General features: G+C 41.7%; 1 protein-coding gene across 35 annotated transcripts in view; it reads right to left on the bottom strand.

Moving 5' to 3' along the window:
• The window catches only part of ANK2 (ankyrin 2), a 958,369-nt gene that overhangs the window by 81,913 nt on the left and 851,597 nt on the right, over positions 1-24,859 (bottom strand). For 31 of the 35 annotated variants that reach the window (XM_033955859.1, XM_033955893.1, XM_033955875.1 and 28 more), the window contains 4 exons: positions 22,257-22,382; positions 19,305-19,427; positions 16,703-16,735; positions 2,184-2,205 (listed from right to left, as the gene is read on the bottom strand). In XM_033955859.1, the coding sequence (XP_033811750.1) occupies positions 2,184-2,205; positions 16,703-16,735; positions 19,305-19,427; positions 22,257-22,382 (304 nt within the window). The remainder of the gene's footprint in view (positions 1-2,183; positions 2,206-16,702; positions 16,736-19,304; positions 19,428-22,256; positions 22,383-24,859) is intronic. The other 4 variants (XM_033955803.1, XM_033955947.1, XM_033956009.1 and 1 more) reach the window with 1 other exon arrangement.

Genomic DNA, 24,859 nt, shown 5'->3' with positions numbered 1-24,859 from the left:
TAATGCCGGCTGCAGTGGTAAAAGCTCTGGCGCTCATAGAATTCCTATGAGTGTCGCAACTTTTACCGCCACGACTGGCGATAAAAAATGCTAATGCGGCTTCATTAAAGGGTGGGGGGGGTAAATCATTTAGTGTGCACTAAATCAGTTTTAAAGACCCCTGTATTACATAATATATAAAACATCTAGGGATTCTGTTTTTAAATGTTTATGAACTGCAAATTTAGGAGTCTATTTTCCAACTCATGAGGGACTATTTGGGGGTATGAAAACTGAGTTTTTATCAGTAGGTTCGCAGCTCAAGTACCATTGCTAGGTGACTTTCTGGATGAATTACATATTTGTACAGCTGAGCAGTCTTCAGCACCAAAAGGAACAAAAATGGTGGAGGATACAAAGAAGGCAAAGGGAAGGTAGAGATAAAACATGGGGAGCAATGTATTATTTATTTGTTTGTTCTATTTGCCTATTTTGTATTGAGAGTGTTTTATAGATTAAAACCTAAAATTGGCAATCTAGTGGCATTGCTTTATTAAGCTTTTTTTTTGTTTTTTTCAATTTCAGACCTACTCTGTCTTACAACAAAATATATTTTTTTATTTTTGCAATTCTGTAAATGAATTGGACTTTTTCAAGTCTACATTAAGTAGTCCATGTGAAGTTCTGAAGATTTTTTTTTTTTTTAAGGAAAGTAATGTTTCCTAAGGATCAAAGCTCCCACATTAAACATGTGTTCGCAACAAGAAACCACCTAAGCATCATAGACTAAAATACATCCTCTGCAGTGCTAGCTTTGGAATGGATCTTCAGAATTATGTTAAGAACTTTTTTTCTAGTTGAATTTAAGTTAGCAATTCATGCAGGGGAAACTATTAAACAGATAGAAAAAAAAGTCATCTGTATAATACAAATCCCTATTAAACTTGTCATATAAAAGGGGACTGCCTTTTTATGAGTTGCAACTAAAATGCTTCATTGTTTACGGTATCTGGAGGTAAGCAGATAAAAATCTGTGGTACATACTTGGGCTTGCAACTGATCTTTATGGCCCTACGTTTGTACTCAGCTGGGCAATACTAATCAGTTTTATTCCAAATATGCTCCTCTTACTTTAACAGGATCTGATCTGTCATTTCTTTTTCCACATGGCAAAGGATTTAAAAAAAAACAACAAAAAACCCCACCCAACCTTCAAAGGATCAGCTGAGAGGCTTTATGAAATCTAAGAAACACAACATCAAAACAGAATATACAGGGCAGAACATTATAAAGCTTCAGATTTCTGAGCCCCTTTGGGAAACTCCATGGAAATTTCTTGAAATTGGCTGAATGCCTATAGAAATCATCAGTTTTCTAGAGTCTGCTGTTTTTTTTTTTTTCAAATGTAAAGCTGAAAGGAACCTTCCTATAAGGTCCTAATATTCTGAAAATTAACCCCCTCCCCTTTTGCAAAACCATACTGCAGTTTTTAGCATCGGCCGTGGCGGTAACAACTCTGATGCTCAAAGAATTCCTATGAGCGTCAGAGCTGTTACCACTACGGTTTTGTACAAAGGGGGGGGGGGGGTAAATTTTAAAATAAGTGAGTGACAGTTCTGTGAATTTACTACTAGGTGAAAAAAGAAAGTGCAGTTGACAGTGCTGGAAATCTGCTAGGTTGCTTTCTATACCCAGATGTGGACTCATTCAGACTTCACCATGGTAATGATGCTGGGGGAATTAGACACTGCCGACAGTATCTCTTTTAGATATATAAGTCCAATGCATGCAATTTAGCGATTTAGTAGGCAATTTATGGATGCAGCTCTTCAAAAGCGATACTGTCCTTTCTTTGGATAAGAATGAGATGGCAAGGTTATGTCAACAGAGGGAAGATGGAAACATGGAACGAGCATCTGAAACAAGCATAACAGCAAAGAGCAGGAACACAAGGGATGTCAAGGAAAGTGAGAGGGGGACTAGTCTCAGTTTTAGGGTCACAATTAGTAGTTACATATTACTCAACAGAAATACTACTACAATTGTAAGTATGCATTTTGTTTTCAATGGCAGTTATCATTATATTATGCATTTCTGTTAGTAGCTAAAGGAAAGAACAATATTTATCTTGCAGTCTCTCTCTCTCATGCTTGTCTCTGTTCTTAACTAATTTTGTACAAACCAAATAATGTAAAGAGTCTTACTTTTTTCTGATGATGCATCAGCCTATGAGAAAGAACACATAGGAATAAAATTAGTCCCAATAAATTGTGTTATGGTACACATGCATATCAAAAAATGGGAATTATCACTTATACTGCTGGATAATGTAAACGTATATTTCTAAAATCTCAGCTTTATTAATTATTCTTTGTTAAAAACAATGTTGTATTGTATTGAATGTCCTTATAAATTTATAAGGACATTCAATACAATACAACATTGTTTTTAACAAAGAATAATTAATAGAGCTGAGATTTTAGAACTATACACATGCATATCAGCCATATGCTATTGATTATGAAGGTCTGCAGGCTGGATATAGACTCAGTGCTAAGAGAAATGTTATTGCATCATGTTCATAATTTATAAGTCTGCTCAATCCTCCAACTTCCTCAGTGTTTACCCTGTTGGCTTTATTTTTCTGTTAGTAATTTTCAGGGCTTTTTTTTGTTTTGTTTTGAGGGAGTACCCAGGAGTACTATGTACTGGCCCCTTTTTTCTGTTGTTTGATCAAAATGACTCATGGTCCCCAAGCAGTAATAATGGAGTTCAGGTTCTGCATACTCAATGCTGCCTTTTCATGGATTTTGTGTCTGGTTGCAGAGGGCCTGAGTACTGAGGGGTGGGTCTCTACATGATCACTCCACTCCTGAAGAATGGCATGGCTTTTGAGTACTGACACTTTTTTTCCTAGAAAAAAAAAATGCAATGGTATTTCTGATGCTATCTGAATATGATGAACAAACTCTGCGGTCTTGAAAGTTCATGAACATCGTTCTCTTTGAATAATTATTATGGCTAGATATAAGCATCCCAGATTCCCTATAATCGTCCACAGAAATCTCCATATTCTTGGAGTCTGGCTCCAGGTCACAGACAGTCTTGGGGATTGGCAATCTCTATCTAAGCCCTTCGGGATTTCTAATTTGCATTTGGCACTGTTAAACACAGAATTTCTGGTACTACACGGCATTTGGAACTAACAGGATCTCAACATTTTCCAAATAACCCAAAAACAAATGTGCTTTGGTTTAAAGTGGCATAATTTTAAAAAAAAATAAAATGAATACTATTACTGACAGATAATTCTGCAAGGTGTGGTAAAAACTGGAAGATTCCTATTTTCAACATGGCATCATTCAGGAGTTTCCAAATAAAATTTCTAAAGTTTCCAAATAAAGGTTGGATTGAGGTATTTTCAAAGGCCACACTAAAGCCCCCTTTTATCAAGCCATGTTAGGGTTGAACAATTGTTTGAACAACTTTAAAGTATTTTGAAATGATGTAAGGGGATCCTGTTTTTTTGTCTGGACATTGAGTAGAATGCTTAGATATGGGACTTCAAAAGACAAAGCAAACTCACAGTGCCCTCAGTGACCTAGAAGTACTATGGGACCTTTGAAAACTGAGGGGCAATTCTGTAACTTGACACCTCAGAACCGTCGATTCTGTGTGTTGAATGCCAATTCTAAAATGCCATCTGTGCCCCAGGATGTTGTTATAGAATACAACCCCAAATTGGCATACCAATATTTATTTGTGACCATTTATGATAGGTCAATGGCAGGCATAAGTGGGCACCCCTAAGTGTGCCATGCAATGAGTTATGTGTGCTAAGTTGAAGACACACATATACTCCCTCCTGTACTCTGCCCATGTGGATGCACCCTTGCAGTTACATGTAAAAGCACGTCCATGCTACCTTATAGAATAATATGTAGTGCAATCATTCATATACTATTCCTAATTTCTATAGTGCTACTAGACATATGCAGTGCTGCACATCAAAACACAGAATAAGTGACAATTTTCTCATCACTTAGGCACATTGTGCTGGTGACAAGTTACAGAATTGCACTGTGAGGGACAGATTCTGTATAGCACACCTGGTCTCCGAAGCTGCCTAAGTGGCTTTTGAGAATTGAACACGGGCGACCTATATAGAATCGCGTCTGCCCTCATGGACAGATGCCTAAGCCCGCCTAACACCATGATTCTCTAACTGGCATCCATGTCACAGGCGCCGGTTAGAGAATCGGGTTTCCGCTGAGCTGATTGTGGCAAGCGAATCTCCTGCCGCATTCAGTTTAGCAGCAGGGAACCTGTGCCCCTCGCAAAGCCTACCGATAGGAGGGATGCCTAGTCCCTCCTGCCAGTAACCCCAAATGTCCACGGCAAGAGGCATGCCCAATTTCTTCTGCCATCCCCCCCCCCCAAGACATCCCCTGGCAGGAAGGATGCCCAGTCCCTCCTGCCGGAACCCCCTGAAGGACAGGCCCCTGACTCCTCCCCAAGCCCACTCGGACCCCACAGTACCTTTTTTAAGTTGGCCGGTTGGAGGGATGCTTTATCCCTCTGGCTAGTAGGCCCATCTCCACTGAATGGCAGGCCTGCCCCTTCCCGGTGCATCATGGGATGCACCGGGGAGGGGCCTTAGGCACCTGGGACAACCGGAATCTTATGCCTCTCTCCCAGTACATTCTGGGATACGCTGGGAGTGGCCTGACACCAATTGGCCAGATCCCTTAAGCCACTCCCATAGGGAGTGGCCTAAGGGAGATTACCAATCGGAATCCATTCAGTGGAGGTGGGCCTGCTAGCCAGAGTGAGGAAGCATCACTGCAGCCGGCCAACTTAAAAAAAGGTACTGTGGGATCTAGGTGGGCTGGAGGCGGGAGGGTCGAAGGCCTTTCAGGGACGAGGGTTCTGGCAGAAGGGACTGAGCATCCCTCCTGCCGTTGATCTTTGGGAGGGAGTAGGGGGCTCCTGTATGCTTGAGCCATGGTGTACATAGGATGCAAAACAACTTCATTCTACAAAAAGCACGTTAGTTATGAACAGTATCTAATAACAGGCCCATGGTATATTAATAATTTAATGGTGCCTGTACAGATTCTTAGGGCATACATGTACAATGAGTTACAGGCTGACTGAATTTTGGTTTTGGCACTAAAATTGGCCTGAAATTTGGATTCAGCCATGTGTCTGTTTTGACTAAAAATGCCAGAGCATTTTCATCTGAAACTGACTCTTCCCCCCTCTCCCAATAAAAAAAGAACGATTGCTCTGCTCCACCCCCACCCCTCTACCACTCCAACCAAAAGCTATCACCTTCACTCCACCCAAAGACCCTCCTCAGGTCTAGCGGCCTGTTCAAGGCAGGAGAGATCCCCAGTCCCTCCTGCCCATGTCAGCTCTGAAGTCACAATGGCTGCTTCACAGACTGGCTATGTAAGGTCACAGCAGGCATTTTGAATGCACAGCCAGAATGGGCAGGAGTCATCTCCACCTGTTCATGCCCATGCCAGCTTCAATTTCAAAATGGCTACCACAACCTCCTATGGTAATCTCACAAGGCTGCTGCAGGAAGTCACGGGAGCTATTTTTAATAAAATCCTAGCATGGGCAGGAGTGTCTGAGGTTTCTATTCCAAAGGGGTTACTAGACCACCAGGGCTTCCAAGATAGGCCCTGGGAAGCCCTACAGGTGGTGGATTGGGCCAGGGGACAGTGCAGCCTACTATTGGTTGTGTGTGTACTGCAACAATTGATTTGGTTTTGGCTGAAACTGTGTGGAAAAATTTGGCTGCTGATTCAGAAATCCTCCTTACCCACCACACATATTGATGATATATTCTCCTCTCATTAGCCAGCTCCACAAATATTTTAATGGGTCCGGCTGTTTTTTCAAAGAAAAAGAACTTCATTAAGAGTCTTTTAGATAAGCCTGGCATTAGGATTTTGTATTGATGGATAGTAAAACTGAACAATGGGTTGGTTAAAACATGATAGCAATTTATCTGAGTATACTAGTGATGTGAAAGACCTATACAGGGCAAAAACTACACGTAGGCTTCCATACTATGCAAACCTTTGGCTGAAATCAGGGGACATTTCTCCAGGAGTGGGGTGGTAAAACAATGCAAATATATTACATTTTGAAATCTATGTGTCAAAACTTTTGTCAGCACAAAAAGCATGACCATACAAGTAAATTCCAAAGGGAGTAGCCTAGTGGTTAGTGCAGTGGACTGAGAACCTGGGAACTGGGCTTCATTCCCACTGCAGCTCCTTGAGATTGTGAGTCTAGGGACAGGAAAGGCTGCAAGAACAAGCGGTCAAAGGACCCGATTTGGATCTCAGCAGAAGTAAAGAGGGCAATAAATGACAAAAAAGTATCCTTCCGGAGATGGAAAAAGGACCCAACGGAGGAAAATCACCAGGCGCACAGGAAATGCCAAAAAGAATGCCACCGAGAGGTTAGAAAAGCAAAAGGGAAATACGAAGAGGGGCTGGCCAGGGAGGCGAAAAACTTCAAGGCATTCTTCAGTTACATAAAGGGGAAACGACCAGCGAGAGAGGAGGTGGGGCCGTTGGACGATGGGGATAGGAAGGGAGTGATTAAGGAGGATAAAGAGGTAGCTGAGAGGTTGAACACGTTCTTCTCGTCGGTTTTCACGAGAGAAGACACATCTAATATACCGGACTCAGAGGAGCTCATGAGTGGGGAACAGGCTGAAAAATTGGAACACATAGAGGTAAGTAAGGAGGATGTCCTCAAACAGATAGACAGGTTAAAATGCGGCAAATCACCGGGTCCGGACGGGATCCACCCAAGGGTTCTGAAGGAACTAAGACAGGAAATAGCGGGCACAATCCAGCATGTTTGTAACCTATCCTTGAAAACTGGAGAGGTACCAAAGGACTGGAAATTGGCGAATGTCACACCTATCTTCAAGAAGGGATCGAGGGGTGACCCCGGGAACTACAGGCCGGTGAGCCTGACTTCAATTATAGGGAAGATGGTGGAAGCTATGATCAAGGACGGCATTTGCGAGCACACTGAAAGAAATGGTCTACTGAGAACAAGCCAGCACGGATTCTGTAAGGGAAGGTCGTGCTTAACGAACCTTCTGTACTTCTTTGAGGGAATAAGCAGTCAGGTGGACAATGGGGAACCCATCGACATCATTTACCTCGATTTTCAAAAGGCTTTCGACAAGGTGCCACATGAAAGGCTGCTTAGGAAGCTGTGGAACTACGGGGTGGGAGGAGATGTGCACAGATGGATCAAGCACTGGTTGTCGGGTAGACTGCAGAGGGTTGGAGTAAAGGGCCAATATTCTGACTGGCGGGGAGTCACAAGCGGTGTGCCACAGGGATCGGTGCTGGGGCCGTTACTCTTCAACATATTTATCAATGACCTGGAAAAAGAGGCAAAGTGCGAGGTCATAAAATTTGCAGATGATACCAAACTGTGCGGCAGAGTTAAGTCCAGGGAGGAGTGTGAGGACCTGCAAAGGGACCTGGAGAAGCTGGAGGACTGGGCAGACAAATGGCAAATGCGCTTCAATGTGGAAAAATGCAAGGTCATGCATATAGGGAAAAAGAATCCGTTGTTCAACTACAAAATGGGGGGGGCATTGTTGGGAGACAGCAGACTTGAGAGAGACTTGGGTGTGCTGGTGGATGCATCACTGAAGCCATCTGCACAGTGCGCAGCAGCCTCGAAAAAAGCCAACAGGATGCTGGGCATCATAAAGAGGGGCATCACAACCAGGACGCGGGAAGTCATCATGCCATTGTATCGAGCGATGGTGCGTCCGCATCTGGAATACTGCGTTCAGTATTGGTCGCCGTACCTCAAGAAGGACATGGCGGTGCTTGAGAGAGTCCAAAGGAGAGCAACGAAACTGGTAAGAGGGCTGGAACACTGCCCATACGCCGAGAGGTTGGATAGGCTGGGGCTCTTCTCCCTGGAAAAAAGGAGGCTCAGGGGAGATATGATAGAGACCTTCAAGATCATGAGGGGCATAGAGAGGGTGGATAGGGACAGATTCTTCAGACTGAAGGGGACAACAGGTATGAGGGGGCACTCGGAGAAACTGAAGGGAGATAGGTTCAAAACAAATGCAAGGAAGTTTTTTTTCACCCAGAGGGTCGTGGACACTTGGAATGCGCTGCCGGAGGAAGTGGTCGGGCAGAGTACGGTACAGGGATTCAAACAGGGATTGGACGGATTCCTGAGGGACAAAGGGATCGTGGGATACTGAGAGAAGTATCCAGGAAATAAGTATAGAAACCCAACCAGGTCGTGCATGTGCAAAACCGGAGGGTTAGGACTTCGATGGGAAGATAGGACTTCAATGGGAAACCAGGGTGGCAAGGGGGCCCCTTCTGGTGATTCAGACAGGTGACCTGTTTGGGCCGCCGCGGGAGCGGACTGCTGGGCATGATGGACCTATGGTCTGACCCAGCGGAGGCACTGCTTATGTTCTTATGTTATCTGCTTATAGTATATGTAAATCACTTTGATTGTACCCATAGAAAGGCAGTATATCATATCTATGACCCTTTACATAACTTTTCTTTAACAAGTAGGTGTCTGGTCTGTTGTTATGAAACACCCAGGGACTTTGCTGCTCTGTGGGTTATTTGATAATTGCCTTCATAAGGCAGGTTAACTTTTATTAGAATGATATTATATAGATTAAAACAAAATTGTGAGAACCTGGGGAACCGGGTTCAATTTCCACTGTGGCTCCTTGTGATTCTGGATACTTAACTCTCCATTGCCCCAAGTATAAATAACTTCATTGTGAACCCACTAGGGACAGAAAAAGTATCTGCATATATTAGAAAAATGTAAACCACTTTGGTTGAACCACATTATATAATCAAACCCTTGATTAAATAAATGTACCAGAATAGCATGAGTTTCCTATAACCTCTAGAGCAGTGTTTTTCAACCGCTGTTCCGCGGCACACTAGTGTGCCGCGAGATGTTGCCTGGTGTGCCGTAGGGCCGCCGGGCCCGGAGCTGACAGGGGGCCCGAGGCAGGGGCGCCAGTAGCTCGCCAAGGCAAAGTGAGTCGATCACCCAGGACTCACTTTGTCTTGGCGATCTAATCTAACGAGCCGATAAGTCTTCTTCTCCCCGACGTCATTTCTGCAGTCGGAGAGGAAGTTCGGGCCAGCCAATCGCTGCCTGGCTGGGCGGAACTTCCTCTCCGATTGCAGAATTGACGTCAGGGAGAGCATGCGTCGGCGTCGGCTTTGGGGCCTGTTATCCATTGGTGGGTCCTGTTCCCCGATGGCAGCGGCAGTGGCAGTGGCTTGGGGAACGGCAGGGAGAAAGAAAGAAAGGGGGCAGGCAGGGAAACAGAAGGAAAGAAGAGAAACAGAAAAAAAGAAAGAAAGAAAGAAAGAAAGGTCAGGGAGAGAGGAAGAAAAAGTTGGGGGAGGGAATGAGGTGTGGAGGAGAGAAAGCATACAGGCTGATAGAAGGGAAGAAAGATTGGATGCACAGTCAGAAGAAGAAAGTGCAACCAGAAATCACCAGACAAGGTAGGAAAAATAATTTTATTTTAAATTTAGCAAAGTGGAGGCAGTATTACCACAGTTTTCAAAGGAATTTGCCCAAATAACTTAATAGTTAACTGGGTAAATTCCCAGAGATGAAAACTTCCCTTCACTTACTATGCACAGTTCTGAATTTATATCTGCTGTCTATATTTTACAATATGGTCACCTTTTACTAAACCGCAATAGTGGTTTTTAGCGCAGGGAGCCTACGAGTGTCAAGAGCAGCGCTGGGCATTCAGCGTAGCTCCCTGCGCTAAAAACTGCTATTGTGGTTTAATAAAAAGGATGGAGGGTATATTTGTCTATTTTTGTATGCTATAAAAACCAAATACAGAGAGAGACTGAGAGCTGTTGACGAAGAGCTACGTGTGTGTCTTTCTTCGATTCCAGCCAGAATATCAGCTTTGTGTTCAGCCAAACAGGCCCAGGTTTCGCACTGAATAAAGTATTTTATAATTTTTATTTCGTAATAAAGTAATTATAAAATACTTTCTTTGTGTTTATTTGATTCCTATTCAAGAGAATTACTTTATATATAGTCAATATAGGCAGAGAGTTAAATTTTTTAACATTTTCTAATGGTGGTGTGCCTCGTGATTTTTTTCATGAAACAAGTGTGCCTTTGCCTTAAAAAGGTTGAAAAACACTGCTCTAGAGCACATTCTTAAATATCACATTCTCAGCAAGTGATCTACCTGCAGAAAACCACAGTGTATTTGCACACTTTGTACCTGCAGCATGTTTTTAAAATGAAGACATACATAATTTCGCTTTGAAAACTGATGCAGAGCCTATAGGTAAAAAGCAAGATTAGCCTTTATCCCAATGTGGATAGCATAAAAACTGTCCTTTCATGGATTAATGTGACCCGAATGTAAACTGCACATGATAAATAAGGATCAATAAAATCATTTTAATTAATAAAGAGAGTTAAGGGTTAACATAAGAACATAAAAACATAAGCATCGCCTCTGCCAAGTCAGACCATAGGTCTATCATGCCCAGCAGTCCGCTCCCGTGGCGGCCCCCCAGGTCAATGACCTATAAGTGATCTATTACTCTAAAGCATTTTGTACTATATAGTAACCCTCTAATTGTACCCCTCAATCCCCTTTTCCTTCAGGAACTCGTCCAATCTCATTTTGAAACCCAAAATCGTACTCTGCTCTACCACCTCCTCTGGAAGCGCATTCCAGGTGTCCACCACCCTCTGAGTGAAGAAGAACTTCCTAGCATTTGTTCTGAACCTATCTCCCTTCAATTTTTTTGAATGCCCTCTTGTTTTTGTTGCCCCGCCAGTCTGAAGAATCTGTCCCTCTCTACCTTCTCTATACCCTTGTAAGTTTCTATCATATCCCCTCTAATCTCCGCTTTTCCAGGGAAAGAGCCCCAGCTTCTCCAGCCTCTTAGCATATGAAAGGTTTTCCATGCCCTTTATCATTTTTGTTGCTCTTCTCTGGACCCTCTCGAGTATTGCCATATCCTTCTTAAGGTACAGCAACCAGTACTGAACGCAGTACTCCAGATGCGGTTGCACCATCGCCCTATACAGCGGGAGTATAACTTCCTTGGTTCTGGTAGTGATACCTTTTTTGATAATGCCCAACATTCTGTTTGCCTTTTTTGAGACCGCTGCGCATTGTGCCGCCGGTTTCATTGTTTTATCCACCAAAACCCCCAAGTCCTTTTCTAGGTTGCCTTCCCCCAATATCATCCCCCCCCCATCATGTAGTTATACATCGGGTTTCCTTTCCCTATGTGCCCCCTTCATGCAGCTAAATCTGTGATGTATTTTAACAGATGAGTCATACTGAAGACCCAAGAAGTTGCAGCTCATGATGCCCATGGAAAATCTGTAAACAGTTCGTGATTATGTTCAATCTAGGTGCATTTCAACCTGGTTTCAGGTCAATGGAATTTTAAGTCTTCCCTCGGTTTTCTGGTGAATTTGGATAAAATTTTAAGACTATAAAGAAAATCCATAGTGAATGTAATAACTCCACTTTTTGAATTTCAAGAAATCTAAATCCGAATGCAACAATAGGACAAAATGATGTTTGATTTTTTTCTGAACTTCTCTTCAAAAAAGATGTGAGGAACAAGTAGCCAAAGCTTTAAAATATGAGGGGTGTTCAATAATTTATCTACTTCAGTAGAAAAGAAAATAGTTTTCAAAAAAAATTTGTTTTATTTTTCAATATATGAGGTCTGTTAAAAAATTTCCAGGACTGATTTTATAAAAATTTATTAAACAATCTTATACCTTATTCCATTGGTTCCCCTTCACTGCGTATACACTTTTCCCAACGTCGTTTCCACTTCAGGAATCATCAAAAGTTGCTGCGTTGAACTTTGCTTTATGTCTACAATGATTTCGAATCATTTTCCTTTCAGTGTGGATTTAAGTTTAAGAAACAAGAATAAGTCAGCAGGGATCAAGTCAGGAGAGTAAGGTAGCTGGGGAAGAACTGTCATTGCATTTTTTGTGCAAAATTTGCAAATTTTGATGGCAGAATGAGCAGGCATGTTGTCGTGATGACTGCTCCCTTCAAATTCCGGGCCACTTCCTCCTGATTTTGTCTCATGGAGTCTTTTCAACTCTTTCAGATAGTAATTTTGGTTGACAATTTGTCCTTGTGGCAGAAATTCATAGTGAACAATGCTGTGACTGTCAAAAATAATTTTTAACATCACTTTGACGTTTGGCAGAACTTGCCTAGCTTTTTTTCAGTCTTGGCGATGTTTTGGTTCTCCATTGAGATGACTGAGCTTTGGTTTCCACATCCTAACCGTAGATTCATGTCTCATCACCAGTTATCACTTTATCAAGAAGAGTTTCATCTTCATTTGCATGCTCAGGAAGATTCTGACAGATCATAACGCGGTTGTTCTTCTAGTCGTCGGTCAATAACCATGGAATAAACATTGCCACAATGCGAGACACCCCAACTTCTCTGTTAGAATGTTATAGCAAGAGCCAATGGAGATGTTGCATTCCTCTGCCAATTCTCTAACAGTTAATTGCCGATTAGTGTGAACAAGAACCCTCACTTGATCAACATGATCATCATCAGTTCGCGAATTGTCTTCCACTGATTCACGACCACTTTTGAAGCGTTAATACCATTCAAAACACCTTCCATGACTCATGACTAATGCTTCCCAATTCATGATTCAAATCGGTTCGTTTTTGTGAAAAACCAGACTCACCGATTTAGCCCCGAGACAAGTTCAGGCTTTTTCTCACCGCCGGCCGCCGGACTCGTTCCCATCTAATGTAACTTCCAGTTTTACGAAACCAAAAGTTACATAAGCAGAAACGAAAGGACGTGGGAGCGGTGAGTGAGCAGACCTCGTGCAGTGTACCTCAGCAGCAGCAAAGAGTAATTTTGGCTGGCTCTCTCCTCGCATTTCTATTCTCTTCCCCGAGATTCCACATCCAGTCCAGTAAGTAAATGAATCGGCGGGGGAGATGGTGAGTCTTGGGGCTGGAGTTGGAAGCTGAGAATCGACAGGGGGGCTGGGGGTAGAAGCTGAGAATCGGCAGGGGGGCTGGTGAATCTTGGGGGCTGGAGATGGAAGCTGAGAATCGACAGGGGGGCTGGGGGTGGAAGCTGAGTATCAGCAGGGGGGCTAGTGAGTCTTGGGGGCTGGAGATGGAAGCAGCAGGTCAAATAATTGCTGCTCGGCAAAGTTGTCTGAAGCCAGCCAAAGTTGACAAACTGATATTTCTAAATAAGAACTGGCAAATGTAATTTATTTAATCCATGTTTCTAACTAATTTTAAAGCTATGTTATAGTTTGGATGTTCCTATTTTTGACATGATATTGCCTTGGTTAAAAAAAATGTTTAAACTTAAAAAGCTGTGTCATTAACAGTGAATCAAATCGAATCGAAAAATCGATTCAACAGGGTGAAGTGAATCGAATCGAAATAGTTTTCTCTGAATCGGGCAGCACTACTCACGACATGTTCCCCGTAACCCACTTTCAACATTTGATAAGTTTCTAGAGCAGTCTTATCAAATTTATAATAGAATACACTGTAGCGCTGCTCATTGAGGTTGCACATGATGAAAAATAGCCATTGAAGAAAACACATTTTCACAAAAACTGCTGTAGTTCAGAGACAAAAACAGATATCAGGCTACTCATGAGGTTTCAAGCTACTCAATGCCACCTAGTGCATCTCAAAAGAACTTCCCATTGGCACGCAATTCAAACTGTCCTGAAATTTTTTGAAAAAGACCTCCTAGTTCCCTGATAGCTCCATACACTTCATCCACTTTTCCTGCAATGACTTTAACCCCTTTGAAAATAATTTTTCTGTTTGACCTTCAAATCAGGACATCACAGCTTCCTTGACATCTTCATCACTTGAAAACTGCTGCTCATGAAGAGATTTCTTCAACATTTGGAACAGGAAATAACCCGAGGGAGCCAGGTGAGGATTGTAGGATGGATGGTTCAGCTGCTAAAACCCACATTCTCAGATGGTAACCTGTGATTGTTGTGACATGTGCACCGGCGCATTGTTGTGAAGAAGCAGCATACCTGCTGTGAGTTTTCATTATCTTTTCTCCTTGATTGACTCCTGCAAAATGATCACTGTGTTGGCATAACTCTCCCTGCTTATGGTTGTCTTGTGTGATATGAATTCCAGAAGCAAAAGTCCTTCATCATTCTAGAAGACAGTTGCTATGATTTTGCCTGCAGATTTTTCTGTCATGAAATTTTTTGGGGTGGGGGATGACTTGTGCTTCCATGACTCTATTTTGGACTTAGGATCTCAATGATAGACCCAAGTCTCATCTCCAGTCACCAAACAATGACATAAATTCACTTGGTCTTCAAGGAGCAGCTCCAAGTTCTCCTGACAGCACTGGAGCCTCATGGCTTTCTGACATGGCGTCAGTATTCCTGGAATCTATCTTGCACTAACCTTGGAAAATCTCAACTTTTCATGAATTATTTTCCAAAACAGTACCTGCCGAGATGCCAATTTCTTCAGCTATTTGGGAAACCTTAATTCGTCTCTCTGACAAAATTAAATCTTCGACTTTCTTGCACATTTCTGTGGAAATTGCTTCCACAGGCTGTCCTGTGTTTGGCCATCTTCAATGGACTCTCTACCCCATTTAAACTGCTTGCTCCATAATTTTACTTGGTATATAAACTTAAGGTTTAGTTTAGAATGATGGGGTAGACTCTCCATAAACTGCAGTCATATGTTCATGGATCTCCTTTGGCATTTTCCCTTCTTTTTTTGAGAAATTTTATCACTGAACAGTGCTCCAAATCTAACAGTTTCTTACTTGATTGGAATAAGGACTCTCCTGATATCCTGTCTCTTAGAGTGTTACTTTCTTTCATACTCAGGTAGATAAATTATTGAACACCCAGGTTTGTCAAACTGCTCTATATATTAATTTCCAGGGTTCTCAACTCAGTCTTTGGGACATACCCAGCCAAACCAGTTTTCAGGACATCCACAAAAAAAAAATGCATAGATAAATCTGCATATATTCTTTGTGTGGAATGAACATCTTAAAACATCTGACTGACTGGCTGGATATATCTCAATCATTGATCTATTTTGAACATTTCTAATAACCAGCATTAAAAAAATCCCAAATAATGTACAAGAGCAGCAAAAATGGGTCCTTGAAAGTTTCTAAGGAACATATGCACTGTTCCTAGAATGAAATGGAACATTTTTCTTAGGGTAGTGGTTCCCAGATCTGCCCTGGGGAGTCTAGAATCATTTGGGTTTTCAGGATATTTAGAATTAATATTCATGAGATAGATCTGCATGCAGTAGATTTATTCCATGCAATTTTATCTCATTTGCTTTTATTGTTGATTCTCTCAAGACAAGTTTAGGAACTACGCTCTTGGGATATCCCCTGTTTTACATTTTGATGAACATTTTTAATAAATTATTTTGATTTTCCACTAAATCAATTTTACTTATAAAAAAGGGCCAAAATTTAATATAGTGGATGCCTTGCAAAACAATATGGGGCAAGTTCAAAAGAAGTTGCCTAAAGCTATTTGCCAAACATTTGGATGCTAAGGGCTAGATTGAATAAATGGCATCCAGATTTAGGCACTGAAAAGATCCGCATGAAACTCATTCTATAAAGGGTGCTCTGTGTTATGTGCTCCTTATAAGGACTGTTAAAATGCTGGTTGTACAAGGATGCCTTTGAGACCTAATTATCGGAGACTCTATTGATCCCATTTGTTGCTTAACCTCACTTGTCCTCTGTCTTAGGCTCTGAGAAATTGAATTAAAAATTAATTTTTTTAACAAAAGGTCTTAATTTTTTCTATTATATTTTTATCAATACTTTTAAAATTTCTTATCCTCCGTTTGTATTTTCCTTTTATGTATACTTTATTATACTTATTGTAGTTCTCCCTACTTCCCTTATGTATTGGTACGTCATATCCTTCTGTGTTGGTTTTAGTTAATAATTGAGACCCTGTTTTAATTGTAAATCACGTTGAATTAATGATATTGCAAAATTTTAATAAAACTTGAAACTTGGACCTATACCTGCTTGCCCTGGATCGGTGGTGTGGAATGCTGCTACTATTTGGGTTTTTGCCAGGTGCTTGTGACCTGGATTGGGATACTAGGCTAGATGGACAGTTGGTAAGTCTATTCTTATGTTCTTAAACCTGGTTTATATCCTGGCATACAAGCTGGGCGTACAACCACTGAATTCTATAACACCGCGCCTAAAGTTTTGGAGTGCCCTTGACCCTCCCATGCCCCTTTTTGGGTTATTAGCGAGACAATTTGGGTACACAGCATTATAGAAAAGTGCTTAGGCAAGTGGTTTCCAAACCTGGTCCTGAAGGCACCCCAGCCAATCAGGTTTTTCTGGATATCCACAATGAATATTCATGAGAGTTTTTGCATGCGGTGGTGATCAGCATTCTCTGTCTATCACTGCAGATGTAACACTCCAAGTAAAAGGTACGTATGTTGCAGACATGCAAAGCACTTAAAAAGCCCTTGTTACACATGCTACCCCCAGTCACTTGTGGGAAAGATCAGATTGCGTGTGGAGAAATTTAAGCAGCAGTGTGCTCACGGTTAAGTTGTAATAGCAAAGTAGATTTACCTCATTCTCTTGTTCTTGATCTGATTCTGAGTCCTTTCAGCCCCGAGGTGTCATGCAAGAGGAGAGAACAGGAGGGAGAGAGAAGCCAGACAGCAGAGAAGATTTAGACAAAAAGAAAAAGAAAAGGGCAGGGACAGCAGTACATTTAGTATGTTTGGCAGCAAATATATTAAAGTAATCATCAGTGTCCAGTCCGGCCAGGTACACAGACTACAAAGCACAGGCAATTAGCTGAAATGCGGAAGCCTATGGACTCAGGGATAATAGACAATAACACTACAGTGGCCAGGTAATATTAAATGGGGTCCCATTGAGGAGATAATGCACGCAGTCTGTTTTTCTAACAAAAATACATTATGGGAACATTGTGATGATGGGCCACTTTGGGGAAAAGGTGAAAAAAAAATGCACCTACTGAATATTTATTTTATAAATGCAAGCAAGAACAAAAGGGTCCTTTTACCAAAACGCAAGAAGCAGTTTGATTCTTAGCACACACTAATGTCCGCGTTAATTGAATGGCTTGGAACAGGTTGAGTATAGGTATAGACTTTGCCTTGCAGGTAACATGCACTAACTTGCCATGCATCGCCTGTTAATGGAGCAGAACATTTAAAACTCCCTCGGTAGGTGGTCTTAAGGCCATCTGCCTCATCTGCAGTGTGGTTAATGTCTGATAAATCAATTTTCTCTGTGTTAACTGCATGGACAAAGGCTGAAGACACCTTTAACAGTTACATCATAATTTGGGCACTAATAACCCAGCAATTGCTAAACTTTACTGCAATTTAGTACAAGGCCCCCAGTGGAGTGCTGATTGGTATTATATGAAAGCCCCGGTAGCACACAAATGTCTTCATATGATTGAGACTTTCAAAATACTGAAAGGAATCGACAAAATAGAGCAGGAAAAAAAAATTATTTACAATGTCCAATGTGACTCGGGCAAGAGGACATGGACTGAAGCTAAGGGGGCCCAAGTTCAGGACAAATATCAGGGAGTTCTGCTTCACACAACGAGTGGAATGCTCTCCCAGAAGAGGTAATTGCGGAATCCACCGTTCTAGGATTTAAGGGTAAGTTAGATGTACATCTCCTTATGAGTGGCATAAGGTGACGTAAGTAAGGATAAGCTAGATGCACATCTCCTTATGAGAAGCTTAGAGTGATATGGGGGACTAAAACTATGCCATGGTACACCTGGCGGGGCCTCCGCATGTGTGGATCGCTGGACTTGATGGACCTAGGGTCTGTTCTGGAGATGGCACTTCTTGTGTTCTTCTGGAAATTTACATCTTCTCTGAGGAAGATATACATTTGGTTGCATGGGCCGGTAAGAGTTGGCACATTCTGCATGTATTTTTCAAAAATGCATGGTATCTGTGCTGATTCCAATCTAGCTGTCTACTCTCCATCCTTAGGAATGCCTATATATATATATATCATAGAAAGGTATGCGCTATTTGTTGCTAACATACTTTTGAGTATGTATGCCCCAGTGGCAACTTTAAAAGCATCCCAGACTTAGATTTAAGCACAGTCACTGCCTAAAGTGCCAGAAATGTTAAGGGTGCCAAAGAACCAGGCCACAGGGACGCCTACATCACTTACCTTTGGCCATCTATTGCTGCTTTTTGAAACAGGGTTGCCAGATTTCCTCTATTAAAAAAGATCCTGCCCCACTCTGCCCCCAGCCCAGCCCTGTTCAACCTTCACCTCCAGCTCCGCCCCTGCCCCCATCCAAACCACCCCAAGTTCAGGACCGCGCCTGGAGGGCATCATCGTGCCAATGTCTGTGCATGCGCAGATGCCTTCCAGATGCGGCCCTGAGGTTGGGGGTCTTCCACAACCCAAACTACCGGGTTTTGTAAATCGCTCCGGGCATCCAGACAGTCATCTAAAAAGAGGACATGTCCTGGTTTTCCCGGATGTCTGGTAACCCTAACTTGAAAAATACACTATTTCATTCTGGCCCAACCCCCACTCCTGCTTTCAAGTCTCTAAGCCCACCGCCCCCCCCCCCACCCCTCTTTAGTTTTCTGAACTTTATGGGAGGATTCCTGCTCTCACCTTCTGCTAATGCCTACTGGCACCCAAATCTTAAATCCAGCCTTGTAAGAGCCTATATATGCATATAGAAAACTGCCCTGCACACATAAATCCTTTATAAAATTATTCCTCCCTGTCAAATAGCAAAATCTTCTTCTACCATGTATGTCTTTCGGGCTATAAAAACACAAAATATGTGAGTACTTCTCTTTTAGCTCACTTTTGGGGTGGAATACAGTTCTGTTCACATATAGAAGCACTACAAAAATGACAAGAAAATACAATATTCTTGCATAGTGCAAACTGTGCCAAAAAAAAACAAACGTGGGCTGCCATAGAAAGGAGATGAAAAATTGCACTTTTAGGCTGAATGCCGTGCTCCTGAGAGCCATTCCCCGCTATTACTCTCTGATAAACTCTGAGTAACTTCTCTACCCTCAATCCAGCATTTATTGGTTCAGTAAATGTGTTGTTTTCTCATTCTAAACTGTTCAGCAAACATCAAGAGAAAGATCCATCAAGTGGAGAACAAAGACAAGCTACAGTGCATTACCTTTGTGTAAACCGGCAGCGTGAAATTTAGGTTGCAGATGGCATGATGCACTAGGCCGCGTGTTGATTTCGGTTCTTTCATAAAAGACAGCCGCCCACAAGGTTCCTGAGTGGTGTCCCGTACCTAATAATGAAAGAGAGCCTTAATCCATATTTCACCTATTGAGAAGCCATATTCAGACATGTTCATTCAGAAGGATTACGGTAAGTTTTCATGAAAAGGACTGTAAATCTGCCTACCAGGATGGCTTTTTACTTTCCTGAGATTACAAAACCATAGCAAAATAACAGCTGCAATTAGTAATAAGGAGTCACAGTTTTAGCTTACAAAATCTCTCCAGAAATCCACCTACATGAGCTGAAGGGGTTATTATGGTTTTAATCCAAATAGAAATTTATATTTAGAATCCTGGAACAGCTATGCTTATATCTGATGCACTCAGGCCCTCTGCTGGCAACATGGAAGAATTCTGCAACCTCTGAGAGGAGCTCTGACCTTCAGCTTCTTTTGATGCAATACCTTGCTACTCATACCGCTGGAGATCAGCCAAGACTGCAAGGACTGCTCAGCACAAAAAAAAAAGCTCTATACGTTTGTCAATATACTTGTGAAAATACATTTTATTCTCGATCTGTAGAAAGTGAATGCAATAATCCTGAACAAATGTTCAAAACTGTCAATGACAAGACAAACACACCAAGGTGTGCAACAGAAGAGTAAATTGTTTGTGAGATACATTCAGCAAATTACATATAATTGGAAGGAGGAATTCTTTATGCCATATTTATAAAATGGAAAGGTTTATTACATTACAACGGGGATACTTTAAGAAGTTTCAGGATGTGTGGAAACCATTAACAAAGTATTGTAAAGATTAATTTGAAATTGTTCCCCTTATACTTATTGATTTAAGGTGTAGGGAGGGGGGAATTTTATTATTACATGTTTTATATGATAATGGAATATAAGGGTGGGTGGGATGGGAAAGGGGAAGGGATATATTTTTATGTAATATATCAATGATTGTTTCTAAGTGACGTAGTTAATGTTAATCTGAATGAATATATTTAACACTTAATGTAATTTTGAAAATGAATAAAGAATATTAAAAAAAAAAAAAGAATTAGAAGGAAAGATGGATTAGGGGAGATCTAGGAATAGTAAGATACACTTTTCCTTCAGGATCCGGAGACAAAGGTCAGAGTCTTTGTGATGTCTTACAAATCTCAGAATTGTCTGACACAGTTAAAACTGAATCTTGCCAAAGAAAGCCAAGAGAATTTTTAAAAGGTGTTAATTTTCTATCTTTCTGCCCACAGTGTTATTAAAAAAAAACCAAAACTGATGATCTCAATCTATCATTTGGCTGGCTACCGTAAGTTTTGTTATTTAAGCTGTTTTTTGTCTTTCTTTCTTGTTAAATTAATGAAGTCATAGTCATTTTTAACATTTTTGTTATGATTTTAATTCAGGTTTTGTAAAAGAATTTTTAAATCTGTTTTTGTACACACTGATTATTGTATTGGTCTATTATTTTATTGTTACTCACTCTGAACCTGCTCGTATGGGCATCTTAGTGTTTAGCGCCCGTTAAACTGGTCAGTGCCCCTTAATTAATCCCCCCCCCCATAGTAGGCTATAATTATTGATCATCATCATCATCATCATATTTGCTGATTTATTTTTTTCTGATTATCCACAAGTTTGAAAACTGGATCCTTCACTCACCCCCCTCACCTCCAACGGCAAAAGGATCTAATCTGCCAAGCTGGCTAGCCATCAGAAAACATTACCTGTGGCATGACCCAGCACAACTACTCAGCAAAGGAATAACTGGACCCTAATGTTTACCGCATCCCATTAAGGACAGGGCTGTAACAAGGTGCACTGCCCTTTAATATCAAAAGGCCAGCAAAAATAGGCACTTGCTTCCTTCTGTTATTGCAGGGCAGTATAGTATGTGCAGCTAGTAAGAACACACATGGCATAAGGGAGGTAGGAGCACAAATATTGTACCCCATCCTTTGCCTTTCCTATTTGGTCAGTGTTTCCCCTTCCTCTCCCTACGACCCCCAAGTGCATCCATCCTTCTCCTCAGGATCCCCCAATCAAGGCCTATATGAAGGTCCCCAGTTGCTATTGTCCATGTTAGCTCTGGATTCAACATGGCAACAGTGACCTCTAGTGGTAGTCATTTCACCTTTCAGGCTAGTTTTTTTTAAATAAAGGAGAGCAAACACCTACGGTACTTTCCTTTATAGAATAAGCTCTCATAGAGGCCTAAATTTGGGAGTATTGTTGTAGAATTGGTCTTCTAGTGGCTGGATTCAGGGCCAATGAGAACTGGCACTATCCCCTGGGCAATACGTTGAGAGAGAAAATAAAACAGGTAAAAATGCCCAGATAACTGTGCATAGAAACCAAGGGCATAGCCAGACTTCCAATTTGGGGGGCACCCAGGCATGAACTGGAGGGTCAAAACATTCTCGCTTCTTTTGATGCAATACCTTGGCTGTTGCTGTTGCCAAAGTCCGATCAGCCAGTTTCTAAGTCGCTCCCCTCCTCCTGGCATTGATTCTTTAATGTAGAAATCAACCACATGCTTCCAGCTGCCACTGGGACTTCTTGCGCATGTTCAGTTCATGAACTGCGTATGCTTGAGAAGTCCCGCTGGCAGCTTAAGGCACACTGCCAAGAAATGAATTAAAGAGCAGTACCAGGAGGAGGAAAGCAGCTTGGGATCTGGCTGGTGGGATATTGGCATCCCTGCCAGTCATTTAAAAGGGTGCTATAGTTCCAGAAGGGGCCTGAGTCCAAAGTGAGGGAAGCCCATGCCCTCTCCCCCAGGATAGAAACATTTCAGATCCTACACCACTTGAATAGATAGCCCAAAGAAGCAGGATGAAACTGCTGGGAAGAAAAACCAAAAGATAACACAATTCACATCATTACCTTGACAAACAGTGGGAGTCTGTTTTCCTTGAAGGCATAAAAACTGAAAATGTGATGCTGGCCACTCTTTGTTAATGGTACCAGATTGCCAAAGCAATCTACATAGATGGGTTTTCCTTCCATCACCTATGGTAAATGAAAAATAATGATAAACATTTTCTTTTGAATTTATTGTCCCAAATCATTTGACGTTTTCATAGACTGCTGAATATGAACAGAATTTAATAAAACAGTGTTACTGCGCTCTTGCATGATAGTCTAAGACAGAGGTAGGCAATTCCGGTCCTCGAGAGCCACAGGTCAGGTTTTCAGGATATCCACAATGAATATGTATGAGATGGATTTTGCATGCATTGCCTCCTTGAGATGCAAATCTATCTCATGCATATTTATTGTGGAAATCCTGAAAACTTGACCTGCCCTGTGGCTCTAGAGGATAGGAATTGCCTACCCCTTGTCTAGGAGATTCAGAAAATATTTCAAATTTTCCAGCTTTATCTGAGAATCTATATTCTTTTTGTCAAAAGAGATCAAACAAAAATGACAGGTCTGATTTTCAAGGGAGAGTGTAGTGTAGTGTTTAGAGCTACAGCCTCAGCAGCCTGAGGTTGTGGGTTCAAACCCCATGCTTCTCCTTGTAACCCTGGGCAAGTAACTTAATCCTCCACTGCCCCAGGTACATTAGTTAGATTGTGAGCCCACCGGGAGATAGGGAACATGCTTGAAGTACCTGTATGTAAACTGCTTTGAGTGTGGTTGTAAAACTACAAAAAGGTGGTATACAAGTCCCAATCCCTTATATCAGTGGTTCCCAACCCTGTCCTGGAGGACCACCAGGCCAGTCGGGTTTTGGGGATAGCCCTAATGAATATGCATGAGAGAGATTTGTATATAATGGAGGTGACAGGCATGCAAATCTGCTCCATGCATATTCATTAGGGCTATCCCTAAAACCCGACTGGCCTGGTGGTCCTCCAGGACAGGGTTGGGAACCACTGCCTTATATCAGTATGGGTAGGGATAGGCAATTCCGGTCCTCGAGAGCCGGAGCCAGGTCAGGTTTTCAGGATCTCCACAATAAATATGCATGAGATAGATTTGCATCTCAAGGAGGCAGTGCATGCAATCCATCTCATACATAATCATGGTGGAGATCCTGAAAACCTGACCTGGCTCTTGCTCTCGAGGACCGGAATTGCCTACCCCTGAGCTATACCACCCTGAAGGCAAACACAACAAATGCTAGGTCTGAGCACATGTTGAAGGTTTAGCTCATTCTGCATAAGGAGCAGAATAGTAAATAGCCACTCTCCTCCAAAATCACTGGTATTCTAATGGACCCTGAGACCTCAATCCCTCGCCCAAGAAAGGAACTTCCTCATGCGCCATCACCCCCTGATCCAAGAAGGGACACCCCCCCAGAGATCCATCCTCATTTTACACTCCACCACAGCTACCCAAAAAAATCTCTGGGTACTGATAGACCCCTCTGCCAATATTCAACTCCACCCGACACCCAATAAATAAATCCCGAGTAGTCTAGTAGATGCAGACCCCCCTCTGTGGCCCTCTATACCCCCATGTACCTTGAAAAAGAGATAGGTGTGAGCCCCCTTATTCCTGCCTTCACACTAGTATCTTCCAAAATAAAAGTGTCTGACCCCCGCATGGTACATCCTTCAACATACTATGCAGAGTTAATTATTAAGTTTTAAGTTTATGAAAAATTTGTTGTACACGCAATGTCAAGTATTTCAATGCTTATAACAATTTAAAAATAGGAGCCAAAAAATAAAACAATTTTATACAAATAAACATACAGTATATACGTACATATAATTACCAATACAAAAGGAGAGGGGGATGAACTACAATCTTTAAAGAAAATAAAGAAACATTTATGGGAATTTTTCCCTTATTCGATAATCTCTGCCCAGGCTGTTATGATCAAAACTTTGGCAATGTACTGACTATCTCTTGGTATCCATCCTCTGATCCTGGGATATTGCAAGAAAAAAGACACCATCATTGTAACGACTGTACCGTTTGTCAGTATATGTCAGAGACTGATTATGAATAAGATTCTTCTTTGCCATCAAGGCATAATTATGACATCATTCATCTTGCACAACTGTGCAGGTTGTTTATTTGATATCTGCCCTTGCCAATGATTATATACTGGACATACATTAAATATCCAGTGAAATCTTGAATTATTGAACATTTGAGTAGAATTCGTAGTGGGGTCAGAGAAGCCCCTTTGGTAGAACATTAGTTACAATATCATCATACTTTGGAAAATTTACGTTTTGTAGTGCTGAAAGTTCTTACTTCCCTCTGAGGTAGGAACATCACTCGCCTATTATGGCATAAAAGAGCAACAATGGGTTTATTTGTGGCACACTTTGGAATCATCTGATTTTAATAAAGTTGAGTGGCAAGCTTTTCTTTAAAACCATTACCATGAAGATACTAATATTCTAGTTACAGTATATTTTTGGTTTTGTATTTGGGAATATATTGTCCTCCTCATGGTATCAATCCCTCAACCCTGGGGATGTTGCATAAAACACACACTATTAATATGCTATAAAGATTGTTTA

The sequence above is a fragment of the Geotrypetes seraphini genome, chromosome 1 (assembly GCF_902459505.1).
Source record: "Geotrypetes seraphini chromosome 1, aGeoSer1.1, whole genome shotgun sequence".
Classification (NCBI taxonomy): Eukaryota; Metazoa; Chordata; class Amphibia; order Gymnophiona; family Dermophiidae; genus Geotrypetes; species Geotrypetes seraphini.
The sequence above is the reverse complement of the archived record's forward strand: the minus strand, read 5'-3'. Positions and strand labels throughout refer to the sequence as shown.